This window comes from Venturia canescens, chromosome 11 (genome assembly GCF_019457755.1).
Source record: "Venturia canescens isolate UGA chromosome 11, ASM1945775v1, whole genome shotgun sequence".
NCBI lineage: Eukaryota > Metazoa > Arthropoda > Insecta > Hymenoptera > Ichneumonidae > Venturia > Venturia canescens.
The window spans coordinates 5,297,990-5,311,991 of record NC_057431.1 but is presented as its reverse complement, the minus strand read 5'-3'; the positions used below and the strand labels follow the sequence as shown (position 1 = coordinate 5,311,991).

Here is a 14,002-nt window from a genome sequence, read left to right as displayed (position 1 = left end):
TGGAAGCACTCGTCCTCTCCTCATGGTACTTTGGCTCGTACGGATAGCTGCCCACGAGCCAGTCGCAGCCCCAACTTTATCTAGTTTTATTGTCCAAGCTCCAGTCCTCTGCAGAGCTGCGGGGCTGGCTGCGCAGTGCTTCTCTCGGGCCAGGCAAAGGTCTCCGGGCGCCTTAAAAACGTCGATTCCGTGGAGCAGCCACTTCGGCACGGAAGCCAGCTCACACATGGCCGTCAGAAAGCACACGCTCCTCGAGCCGCCTCTCGGTATGCGTTACAAAGTAGCTTAGACCTTAAACGAGACGCGACTACGGTGTCATCCCCTTTCATCGGACACAATGGGCCTCCAAATCCGATTTTCGAAATGATCGCGTTAAACGCCTCCGCCAGATTTGCCACTGTCGGGCCAGGGGGAGCCCTTTTTCGGGGCACCCTACACAATCCTCCTTGTTTACGCTCCTCGTCAAAGGGACTTAACCCGGTGGATGTTTCCCGGGCTGGGAGCCCGCTGCTCTCGCCGACACAAAGTATCTCTCGGCTCCCAACGGGGCGCCACTTCCAGGACGATCCTGCCGACTCTGACAGGCACCCTCGAGGGCGTGATGAACCTCGTCGTTGGCCAGCGCGCTTCATATCGACGCGTCGTTCATTTCAGCTGGACCGATCGGCCTCGTCCTCCTCCCGGCTCCGGACATCGAGGCGCTCTCGAAACGCCGATGGCACCAAGGAATCTGGGCTCAAAACAGCATCGGGACTCAAAAACAAGTGCGTCAACTTGGGAACAATTTTCTCACCGTCGGATTTCCTGGGTGAACGATCTTCCGGGGAACTTTGGCTCGGAGCGCTCGCGAAGTTCCTCGAGTTTTCCTGAAGCGACTCAGGAAAACTCGAGGAACTTCATCGCGGCGTTTCTCCTCGCCGAACCTCCGTTACAACCTGCTCCTTAATACGCGCTCGGCACCAGCGCATGAGAATACACGCGAGGACAGTTGAACCCATAAATACGCATTAAGGCACCTCTCCATTCGCGATTCTTTCGTCATCACAAGCGTCTTTACGACTCGACGCGATCGGTTGATTTCTATACACAAGAGAGCTCGGCACTCGGTGCGTGTGCCAATGCACACCGCGGACAAAAGCCTCTTTATGCGACCTCTCGTAAAAAGACTCCGGTGGCACGTGGCACTCAATCAATACGTGTATACGCGCACGACGAGTTCGTGAAACAGGAGGCGATGATAGGGTGAAACCTTGATCCTGGGCGTGGACGAAAAAGGGAAGAAAAAAGTTTCTTTCGTTATCGGAGCAGCCCCAGCGGGACTTTTCACCCCTCAGCTTCCCACCCTCCGCTGCGACATTGTGTCCGAGCCTAACGGACTTTGATCCTTGTAATTTTTTAATGAATCGAATCAAGAGAGTGTGAAATAATGTGGAAAAACGTTGATTCAGGAGGCAACGGAATATGGAGGAATGAGGAGAAAATCGAAATATCATTTTTTCTTTTTCATTTCGATTTATTATTGGCGTTTCGAAAATGTTTAATGGCGCAACGCGAGTGCGTTGCGAGCCTCGTCTACGGGGGCGTGTTACCTCGGAGGGTTACGAACCGTCGTGCAGTTCTCCCGCGAGGGGCGTGCAGTCGTCGCGAATATTTTATAAATTAATGTCAATGCGTTGCCCCCTTTCCCTGCCTGTTTCGCCGTCCTTCCCCGGCGGCTCTGGGCGATATCCGGTTACCGGAAATTCACAACAATGCCGGGGCACGCGTGCTTCTCGCCAGAAAGAGAGTCACCGATAGAAACGACGTCGAATTCAAATGAAAAAATAAAAATGAAGAGAAATAAAAAAAAAAAAAAAAAAACAGGCTGGGACGAAACGTTGTAATGAAATAGAAAAGTTTTTATTGCCAGGCCTCTTTTCTCGTAGGAAATTCTAAGCACCCTCGTCTTGGCTCGCGAACCAGACGTGGCACTTTTTCTCACCCTGGAACGCCACCCTCCATAATAATCAGCAATTTTTATTCCCTGCTTTGAAAATTTATTTCTAATTTTCTTTTTTCTTCGACGAATTATTCCTCCGTTATTTCTTTTCCGGGCCAATCTCGCCCATTATTTTCCCACAACAATCTTTTTTCGTTTCCAATAATATATGAGCGAGCCGACGACGAGGCGGAAATTTCGCTCTCGTCTCTAGCCTCAGCCAAGACAAAAAAATCCTGAATATTTCATTGCTTATTATTGTACTTTCGAATAAAATATCGCGTGCGAGCTCGCCCCTGTGGGTTTTTCGGCTTAATATAAACACACAAACCACCGCCGAACACTCGATATTGTCAAACGCTTCGCCAACTCTCGAGTACTTTTTTTAGCCTCTTTATCATGACGAGCAAGCGAACGAAAAAAAGATTTCTAGAGACTACCAAACGACCCGAGTTCACCAACTTTCGATATCGATAGCCACCAATTTTCTCCCGCCCCCCCCCCCCCCCTCCTCCTCCCGTCTCGCGACATTTTTATAATCTTCTCAATTTCGTACTTGTCCACACACCGACATCAATATTTAATGAATAAAAGCCCGAGGAAATTGCTTCTGACGTTTATTTCTGACTGCCCACGAGCATTTCCCCTCGCAACGATTCTTTCCTTAATATTTTTCTCTCCCACACGAAAATAATTTATTTCCCAAAATTGCCTAAGACGCTTTACTCACTTCCCAAATAAAATTGGAACTTTCGGAAACAGAAATGAAAATGTGAAGAAAAATGATTTCTTGCTCGAGTTTTAGATTGTGCCGATATAACGAATGGGAAAATCAACCCCTCCAGGCTCGGAGCAACCCTTACGCTTTTTCTGATACTGCCATACGATACTCGAGGCGTGGTCCTCGCGTCCGTTTTCGTTCTCTGTCCTCAGACCTTTGTCGTGGGATTCTATATCCGTGTATACACGATCACGAACCCACCTGGACGTCCAGATTGCTGTGCAAAGCAAAAGATTTTTTTTCTTGGTTGTACCGAGCCTTAGGAAGCCGCAATGTAACGGTAGTTTGAGGCGTAATGGCTAAAAAATCGAAGCACTTCGTGCTCGGCTGACGCGAGCACACGTTCGAGTCGTCGAAATGCGTAAAAAGCTGTTTTTTGCTCGAAAATGTTTTCCAAAGAGTCCAAAAGTCCTGCTGGCTTCATAAAGTTAGAAAAATAATTAAAAAAAAAAAAATTTCGATCGATTTTATCGAAAAGTTGATACAAATTCGATAAACGATCGAATGAAGAATCCATCACGGTTTAGTGGCTCCCAAAATCGAGTCGATTCTCCTCCGCCCACTTCAAACATATTTTTCCTTCCACTTTCTTTCTCATGAATGAATGAAACGAGTCTTAAGGGGGGAAGAAAAACTCGAAGGCAAATAAACGTCTACTCGGAGGTAATCTCAAGGGTTTCCCGCCTGAATGAATGAGCAGAAGAGCGTTTCTCTCTCGGCGGCGTCAACGGGGCCCTCTCAGAAGGGCCCTACTTTTTTTCCATTTTTTTCCGTCCTTCCATCATCTTCTCAGCCCCCCTCGGCATTGTATCCCTTTCTTGTAAATATTTTTGCTTCCCTAGACCACAAAGTATCTTCCTCGAGAGCGAAAAAAAAAAAAAAAAAAAAAAAAATACAAATTGGGCCACGTGCATCGACATTTCCGAACAATTATCGAAAATTCTTATAAATTTAACAAAAATACGAGAAATAAAAATAAATTGATAAATTAAAAGAGAAAAATATTGAGCCCAGTTAAAAAAACTCAATTCCTCGTAAACGAATAAGCTGATACGATTAAAAAGAAGTCTCGTTTCTCGTTTTTGCAGAGCGGATTCACTCGTATTTTCCCATAAATATTAATCGACATTTTTATCATTATTTTCATTTATTAATAGTCGAGTATCGTCGGATATTATATTTCTTCGTATAAAAACAGTTACGTATAAAAGTGGAGCATGCGCGTGCTGTTAAACTCGAGTGGCAGGTGGTATTCGCTCTCTGGAAAGAAAGAAAAATAAAAGAAAGAGTAAAGAGGATTCGCGATGCACCGGAGTCGAGAGCGATCGAGTTCATTTTTTTCCCCGATCATCTCGTGCACCAGAGACCAACATCTCGATCCTCCCGATCGCCGCCACAACTTTCTAAGCTAAATCTACAATGTTGCAGTATGCACACTTACCTTCCATTTGACTAAAAATATCCTCGAGCTCGATCAGCAGATATTCGTCCAAATATGAGCAGTGAACAAGGAGAATTTATGAGTAGAAAATTCGTCCACGAATCCAACGATGATTTTCGACCAACTTTTCAGCCTCCCAATCCCCAAACTCTCAATCGTCCGACAATAAATTTCTTTAGGAATTAACTCGAGTTGAGCTTATGTCCCATCGACGTTGCTTCGAGCTCGTGAAAATTTTCATCTGCTCAAAATCGAATGAGTGAAATTTAGACAAAAAATAATATTTTTATTTTTTTTTTTTAATTTGGAAAAATGAAAAATTGAGGGAAACTTGAAGGACGCAATAAATAAATCAGAGACAAAATTGTTTTCTTTTCATCTTTAAATTGAATTAATTAGTTATTATTCAGATTTTATACAATAGTAATCATAGTTAAGGTATTTTATTTGTTTTTTTTTTCTCTTCGATAGTATCTATATTCTTACAAGGACGAGGACAGCTCGGTGGATGGGAAAAGGGAGAAGGATGAGAGGAAAATAGTCGCAAGGGGGGGGGGATCTTGGAGGGGGGATTCGCTAATTAATACCATAATAGACGACATTTTGTTTGCCTTTTTTTCGCTCGACATTGTTTTGTGTGTTTTGTATCCTCACGTTTCACTAGTTCGAAATGGAGAAAAAAGGGATGATCGTTTCGACGATTTTAAGGGCGTTCGATTCGTTGAAATTTGGATATAAAATTGTGTATTTATTAAATGAATAAAATAATGAAATTAAAAATGGACGTAAAAGTCGAGCTGATCGGCCCCTTTTTATCCGGGATTTCGAAATCTTTCACGCACTCAATTTGTTCTCTCTCTCTCTCTCTCTCTCTCTTCGCTCGTGTACACGTTGATTTATAATTATTTATCGTTTGTCTCTTTACAATCTTAGATCACGAAGTTATATTTTACACAGATCCACTTACGCTTAAAATCTAAATTTTGTATGTGTGTGTGTGTGTGTGGTGTGTTGAAATTTAGTGTACGGTCCCGGGACGCATTTGAATTTTCGTTAAAATTATTTACACAAAGTTTTGGAGGTTGCCGGGGATCGAGGAAAGTTTGGGGGGGGGGGGGGGGGGAGGGGGAAACAAAAGGTTGTCGCTCCCGCGCGGCCCAATTAATTTAATTAATTTTCCCGATCGCTTCCAGCACTCGATTGCCCTCTTAGCCCCAGGACTAGCAACGCTAGAAATAAAATTCTACTGAAACATCCCCTCGGGAGGCGCCTTTGTCTCTCTCCTTCCCCTCGTCCCCGGCGGACCGCCCCTCCGGAGCTCCCCAAGCTCTGTTATTTTCCTCCCACACGAACTTTCCGTTTGCTTTTCCAACACTCGGCTTTCTCGAATTGAGCCTCCCCGTAACTTGCTCGTGGGAAAAAGTCGTAGAACAACGAGAAAGAGGAGGGGCCAAGTGCTCGTCACAATCACCCCCCCCCCAACCCATCGCCCCGCGCGAGACTTTCTCGCTTTTCGCTCTCAAATAAATAGTATTTTCTCCCCGACTTCTTTGGAGAAAGAAAAATGGTGAATTTTTGAAAAAACGTTTCGTCAACTTACGTTTGAGCTCGGCTGGGAAGCGTGTCGCCTCGTTTTCCGTCACTAAAATCTCTCATTCGAGCTCTCGTTCGACGCTCGTTTCGTAAAACTGGTGGCAAGGAACTCGAGGATTATTAAAATCAGTGGAATTGCACGGTGTATAAAAAGCTGATTAAAATATCCCGACTCGCAAGCCCGAGAAGAGTCGTGGGGGCTGGGGAGATGAGGGAATTTCATGAATTCAAAACCACGGAGATAAAATAGTCGTCGTGCTCGTGGCTGTGTCGTCAGCGTTGTTGTTTTGCTGTCGGGCCACGGATCCGAGGCGTTTTCTAGGCTGGCGGCAGAGGGCGCGAGGCGGCAGTGGGGAAAGAGCGCGGGGGGAGTCCCCCACCCGGCCGGGGGGGGGTCCCCCCCCCGCACGCGGGGTGAAGTGGGGCTTGGGCGAGCGTCGCGTGACTTCTGCGCAATAGCACGCGCGCTTTTGGATGGGAGACGCGCTCGAGAGAGACCGCAAGAGGGGGAGAAAGAGAGAGAAGGATTGGAACGCGAAGTAGGTCGCGATCGCAACGTACGAGAAACGTTCCTTTTCTCTCGAGACCGCACACTCGGATGTTCCATGCCCGATCGTTTGCCCTCCCTCGTCCTCGGATCCCGTTCGTTTGCTTGTTTGTTTGTTTGTTTTTTTTTATCTCGAAATCCGAAACTTCTGTTTCTCCGGTAAGAAAAGAAAATGGCGGAATGTTCGAAACGCCACTATCCGCCGGGTACTCGTGTGGCTAGGTTTTGTGGGATTTTTCACACCGAAGAGGGCGCACGGAGCCCGCACCCTCTCGTGAACTCCCCTCGAGAGCTGCTTCTTCCTTCCCGCTTCTCGCCAACCTCCCTCGCCCCTTCTCTCTCAGCACAGGCCCTCAGAGAAACCTCGACGATGATTGCGTTCGCCCCAATCGCGGGTCCAGCTCGCCGGCTCTTCTTGTTAGACCGCCGGCCAAACCCTGTAACAGGAGAAAAGAAAAAACGACGTTTTGAGGACTCGGAAACGTGGAAACTCGTCGAGAAAGGTCGAGTCGAAAGAGAGGAGAAAAAAATGCTGCAAATTAAAATTTGAAAATTGCTTCGTCAAGATGCTCAAGATGCACGATGCTCGAAGCTTACTCTACGAGCTGCTATATTTTTCATTTTGGCTTTCTCATAGAGGAAGCTCCGAGCACTGTGCATCTTGACCATATCATGAGAGGAAGCAATTTGCAAATTTTGATTTGCAGCATTTTTTTTTATGCAAGGAAATAATGTATTTTGTCTACCTTCTTTTACGAACATTAATTTATCTCTTTGTTTAAATTTATTTAAAAAAAAAACTAAATGACGAGCCATCAGAAAAAACGGTTTGCAACTTTCAATTTTCATCGTTTTTCTATTTACATTGAAATTAAATAATTCAGACAACTTTGCTGGAAAGTATAGAGGAAGTACAGACTTATACACGATATCTTACGAAATTTCCAAAAATTCAAGCGGTTAGACGATTTTTTGAAAAACTCATATTTTCGTGAAATTCAAAATGTCATAAAATTTAAACCGCTCAACCGATATTCCCCAAATACAATACCAACCTTCCTATTATAATAGTCCATTTATAAAAAAAAACATTATTAACAAATCTCTAAATTTTCGAAAGTTACAGCGTCTGCACTATTTTTATGAAAATTTCAAAACGTCGTCAGATTCGTAATTTTTAACAAATTCTGACAAAATTATCAGATAATGAAGAGCTTGTACAGATTAACATCTGTGCAAAACGGTAGCCCTGTATCTCAAACCGTTTCCGAGTTATAAGCGTTTGAATTTTGCAGTGCTATAACATACACAAACATCCGGACATTTTTTCTAGATATGATTTTTCGATGTTTTGGAAAATTTTGAGCACATTGACATTGAAAATTGCTGGAAAAAAAAAATGTTCATCGTCACAAAGCTTCCTCGATGAGGAAGCAAAAGGGAATAAAATAATGGGGAATACTAACGTGAGTAATCCTGGATTAGGATCGGCCTGGTACCACGAATATTGCGGCATGTATCCCGCGTGGTGTGGCGGGGGTGGGGGTGGGGGTGGATGGTGACCGGGCGTATGGGGGTGATGGTGGGTGTGGGGTGGTGCGTGTGGATGTGGATGGTGTTTCATCTCGCCGGGCCAAGATGGCGCGGGCGGGCTCTCGTTGTGCTGCGGCGACATTTCACTTCCGGGACTCGAACTCCCGGGCGTGTGTCCGCCCCCGCCCCCTCCCATTCCTCCCAGGTAGCCGGTCGTTGGACTTCCCGAAACGGAACTTCCGCCGCCTGGAACAGACAAAAAACCCGAGCATTGAGGCACTTTTTTCATTTCCATCGAGCAATATAACTTTAGAAAGTACAAACGAAATGGATTTTGAGTGACTTTGAGTGGGGATCGAGTTCGAAATTCGATGAACACGAATTTTGAAACTCGAACCGATCCGGATTCAATTTCCGGAGGGATTTTCAGCTCCAAACTATTTTTGAGCGCTCCAGTCGCCTCAGAGGCCATTGCGCAGTAGCTTTTGAGTGCACTGAACATTCAAACGTATTCCCCAACAAAATTTTCGCCACCGGTTTGCTATCGCTAGGGATTTCGAGTTCAAAGTCGTTTTTGAGTGCGAATTTGAGTGGGGAACAAGTTTCCGAGTGTCAACGACCATTTGAGTGGCTCTTCACAGTTTTGAGGTCAACGTGAACATGTTTGAGTGCTTCCGGATGCCACGAGTGCTGCCAGAGCTTTCATTAGCTTTTTAGTACTTTCATAACGGTCAGGAATAATGAAATGTTTGAAACCGACCTCCTTGCATTAGGCCACCGGGTTGTCCAGGCTGTGGCGATGGTCCACCAGGCAATGCTGTACCACCGGGCAGTAAACTACCGAGTTGCCCACCACCCCCTCCGCTTCCTTGCTGCGCTGCTTTCATCATCTTCTTGTACTTGCTTCTCCTGTTCTGGAACCAGATTTTCACCTGCAACATAGTAAACAAGACGAGAGATCTCGATCAGTTCAAACTCGGATCGCAAACATCCGTTCACTGCTTATAAAATCAATTATTTATGGAAGCACTTCTGAATCTTGATCGGCTGAACTGTTGGAAATGGCTCGAATTAAATTAACGCTCCAAGTTTTTTTAATGCTCTTCCCTTTTCAACAAAAATCTAATGGTTAAATGATCGGCATATTTTTTCGTATCTACCTCCGCAGATCTAATCTCGTTCTATTCCGGATCATCGAGCTTTGGAATGCTTTTTGGAAAATAAATTGACTAGAATTCCTCGGTATTACACGAATTTTGAAAGTTTTGTCTTCTTTATTGAAAAAAATGAGCTCAAATAGACGAAAATAGTCCGAAATAGACCAAAATAGCCTGAAATGGACCAAAATAGACCAAAAATAGCCTAAAATAGAAAAAAAATAATGTTTCGTCTATTACAACGTTCGAAGGTGATATTCGATGGGAAATATTCCGTTGATGACGAATCCGTCATCAAAGATACTGGCACAGTGGATAATCCGGGTCAAAAATAGTGTGACGCGATCCAGTGACGTTTTTTCGATCCCCGAGGCACGGATTGAGTGCTCGGTGAGAATTCTTTCGTCAGCAGAATTCGTTCTATTCCGGATCGATCGAGCTTTGGAATGCTTTTTGGAAAATAAATTGACAAGAATTCCTCGGTTTTTCACGAATTTTCAAAGCTTTGTCTTCTTTATTGAAAAAAATGAGCTCAAATAGAGCAAAATAGTCCGAAATAGACCTAAAATAGACCAAAATAGCCTAAAATGGACCAAAATAGACCAAAAATAGCCTAAAATAGAAAAAAATAATGTTTCGTCTATTACAACGTTCGAAGGTGATATTCGATGGGAAATTTTCCGCTGATGACGAATCCGTCATCAAAAATACTGGCAGAGTGGGTAATCCGGGTGAAAAATAGTGTGACGCGGTCCAGTGACGTTTTTTCGATCCCCGAGGCATGGATTGAGTGCTCGGTGAGAATTCTTTCGTCAGCAGCGACGGAGCGATTCTCGCTGATGAGGAAAAGAATGGAAGGAGAGAGAAAGGGAGAGGGGGAGAGAAAAGAATACACGACGATCATAGCACAGAGCGTCAGGACGAGAAGGAGGATTACAATTTAGTTTCGTAACAGGTTTTTTTTCTCATTTCCCTCTTGGCTCCTCTCGGTCGAGATGGTCACGTAGACGTGGCGCGAGAGCTCTCGGCAGATCACCACCTCCCACAACAGCCAAGAAATAGTCTTGTCTCGTGGCTCCAAATGCACTCGCGGATTGCATATGCGGGCTCGTAACGCCGCTTTGTCTTTTTTGCGCCTCGTCCCCCGTCGTGACGCGTTTTTTTTCTTATTTCGCCGGATCGTTAATTTTCATTCGTAAACATGAGATGTGATGTAACGGCGACGGCGAATCGTCTCTCGGAGCTCTCGGCCGAACGAATAAAATTCAGCGAGAGGAAATTTATGAAAAAAATGAAATTTCAACAGTCTTTTGAAAACTCTCCCACGAAAAATCTACTCCCAACGTAAAAATTTAGACTCGGGTACAAAAAAGCAATCTGAAAAGCCCCCACGGAGTGGGAAATTCTCGGAGATTGCGTAAAACAGCCCGGAGGACGTTTTTTCTTCGTCCTTTATTTTCAATCCTCCTTCTCCTCCTCCTTTTTTTTCCTCCTTCGCTCTTCCTCTTCCCCTCTGTCTTCGTTTCCCCGGGCGAGCTTTCTCTCCTCCCCGCCTTCTTATAATCCCGGGAATCTATCTGTGGGCGAGCATGCGTCAATCAAAAAACCGTACGGTTACTTTAATTAACTAAGTCGGGGCGATGGGAGAGACGATCGGAACGAGAGGAGGGCCGGAGCGGGGGAAGACGAAGCCGCGAGAGACGATGCGTGTTTTGTGAGTGTCTTGTGTGCCAAGGGAGAGATACGATCCCGAGGCAGCGAATTGGTGCGAAATTGGACCTCGTTCGAGCCTTTTCCATCAATTTTCACTCGAATTCACAAGCAACATTCGAGCTTGGAGCCCGAGGCCTTAAAGTCGACGGGAAAAGCCCCAAAAACTGCGGACTCGCAGCCCCAAAAAGATCGCAAACTCGAAAAAATTGGAGCCCCAGCAGGCAAAAGACGAATTCGACGAATGCGAGGGCGGCAAAAATGAACGCGCGCGAGCGCAAGCGCTCACGCGACTCCGCGGGAGCGAGCAGAGCGTGCCGGCGCGAATAAATCTCTTTCTAATTGCTCCGTGAAAAAGCGGAGAAGTTGCTCAAGGTACAGGGGGCGCCCGACAAAGGCGGCTTCGGAGACGACCGACTTCTTTCGAAGTGAACATAGATATACTGCGCCGAATGTGGCTCCCATATATTTACGTCTTTTCTTCACGGTGTGGATGAACAAGCCTTCCTGCCAGGCGAGCCACTGCCAGGGGGAAGCTTTTATCAATATTTACTACCGTGGGATAACCTGGCATAGCAAATAGGAAGGAAAAACGAACCGAAATAACTCGACATTTGAGTCATGTTTTTCTTTCACTTCGAAATCGATGATTTTACCATTTTCCCAATTTTTTCTTTCGATTTTCTCACCGAACGCTCATTTTTTAAGGGAAATTATTCACGCGTCGATTTCACCTCCCGCAGAAAACGTTGCAAAAAAAATAAATTCCTTCGCTCCCATCTTATTTACATTCGTTGTGAATACACTGAGAAAAAAAGTGACTGGGACAACGAAATGTGCCAATGAAACACGTCATCACCATCATGATTAAGTGATTATAGTTTTAAATCAAACTGCAGATTCAATCATCTCAGTTAAATGGAGAAAACTCTTACAGAAATTACATCAATTGCTGTTGAATCAACAATTTTTTTTTTCTCAGTGTATTATCAACTCTACACACACTCATTCTTGTATTATTACGAATAAAACGATAATTTCGAAAGAAATTTTATTCAAAGACGAGTCTGGCCCTCGATAAAAGCGACTTCAAAAGTCCATCGGACTCCAGATCCTCACAGACACTAAAGGAGTCGATAATTATTTTCTCATAATCTACATCGAATATCTAACACATCATTATTCACAACAATACTTTTCAATTTGTTAATTTCTTGTTGCATTTAGCCCGTAGACACGACACTCCCTTCAAGGCCACACACTCACCGCACTGGTGCGAATTTGCCCTGGGATTTAAGGCAATTCCTGTACTGCATGCTAGTCAAATGAGTGATAAATTTTCAAAACGCTTTTAGACCAATTTTATCGTATCGATTAAATTTACTGTTAATAGCTATGCATTCGTGCATATTTTATTAACGTGAAAAAATATTAAAAATGATGGTTTTGCAAAACTATAAACTGATAAATGCAAATTTCCGTGTCAACACATTTTCACAGGTATTTTTCAAAGAATTATCTGTATTTTTTAACCGATTTTATTGCACCAAGTCTCATTTTGTAACTTAGCTGATCCTCTACGAATTCACCGCGTAGATTTATTTCTTTAAATTCAATCCTTCAGAAATTATAAATGAAAAAGTTTCTTCGCTTAATGAACAATTAGCTGCAACGGTGAAACGATTAAGTTAAAAAAAACTACACGGTGAATTCGTAAAAAATCAGTTGAGGAATAAAATGAGACTTGTTGCAATAAAATGAGTCCGAAAACGCAGATAATAATTCTTTGAAAAATACCAGTGAAAATGTGTCATCGTGGAAATTTGCATTTATCAGTTGACTGTTTTGTAAAAATATCGTTTTTCATATTTTTACTTTTTAATAAAATATGCTGTAATACAAATTTGGTCTAAAAGTAGTTACCGTAAAAAAACTTTTCATTCCAGTGGTATTACAGTGATGAAAAAAATGGAAAAATCAATTTTTGTTATAAAAAAATGGCCGAATCGAAGAAAGGATTTTCGAAGTTCTCGACACTCGAATTTTCGTCGGTTTTTAATGCCTCCCGAGCAAGGCTTTTTCCCAAAACGCCTTGTCGTTATTGTCTCATTGAATTTGGTTTACAAAAAGTAAATTCTCAGCAACAACCAGCTCGATTTTAGAGCCCTTCCAGAGCCTCTCCAGGGCTGGTTTTTTGAGTGCGGCACTTTTGGAGTGAATGAACTGACGTGAACCGTAACACGCGTCATGCCGTCTATATCTGGCTTTTATAACGCCCAATGCCCTTTACAATCGTCTCTGTATATCGCCTCGTATTCTCGCATCGCCTGGAAGACTCTGAGCTATCGACTATTCCAGTGAGAAAGAGAGCGAGCGAGAAAGAGCGCGATCGGCGGGGCTATACTCGAGTTTATATATGGACATAGCGAACTGCGTAGTAAAACGTCGACGGGAGCACGATTCGTCCAAGTTACAATGCTGTAACCGAGCACTCGAGCCTTTACTTCGCTTTTATTTTCATTCCGTACAGTTGTACAACACCCCGCGCGCGATTTACATCGATTAAGTTTGCGAGAAAAGCCTGCACAGGGTGGCTTAAAATGCGGCAATATTACGGGGCTACTTTGTGGGGAACGACGGCAGCAAACGGTGCGCGAAGTTTCAGCGCGGAGGCTCAAAAACTCGTTGAAATAGAGGCGGCACTCAAAACTCCTAAAAATCGTTTTACGAAATCAAAACTCTCGCAGTTATCTTCTATTTCACTCAAAATCGGAACGTCTCGAGGCCCCTGACGCCGGGGAACTCGAGAGTTGGTACGGAAGTTTAAAAATTTTTTAAAAAACTCCAGATACACTCAAAATCAGGCTCGCACTCGAGGGCACTCAAAAAAAGTTTTTGAAAAATCAAGATTTTTCCATTCCCTCACTCGATCGTTCCGCCTCGTCCAATGGCGTATTGAAACTGGATTTCTCGTTGATTTATCTGAATACTCGATAAGTAACAAGTTCGAGAAAAAATGAGGTAAATAAATGCGCGAATATTTGTCGTCGCCGCGTTGGGTAGAAAAAGAGCGAGGCTCGCTATGAAATATTCATAGGAAATCAGCGCCGTGCGATCCTCATCTGGCAATGCAATTTTTCGTCACGAACTTTTTGCTAAATAGAATACAAAATGGGCAAAAAAGGAAACGCTGAGGAGCTTGCAATTCCTGGAATTTCGTAACAACACCACACTCATTTTTTCCCTCATCAATTTCTCGTCG

The 14,002-nt window shown here is 44.0% G+C and overlaps 1 protein-coding gene across 1 annotated transcript in view; it reads right to left on the bottom strand.

Moving 5' to 3' along the window:
- Positions 1–4,567: 4,567 nt before the first annotated feature.
- Positions 4,568–14,002, bottom strand: part of Dll (Distal-less) — a 53,748-nt gene continuing 44,313 nt past the window's right edge. The window contains exons 3-5 of the mRNA XM_043432231.1: positions 8,634–8,805; positions 7,807–8,119; positions 4,568–6,777 (exon numbers count right to left, since the gene is read on the bottom strand). Coding sequence (XP_043288166.1) covers positions 6,759–6,777; positions 7,807–8,119; positions 8,634–8,805 — 504 coding nt within the window. The 3' untranslated portion in view covers positions 4,568–6,758. The remainder of the gene's footprint in view (positions 6,778–7,806; positions 8,120–8,633; positions 8,806–14,002) is intronic.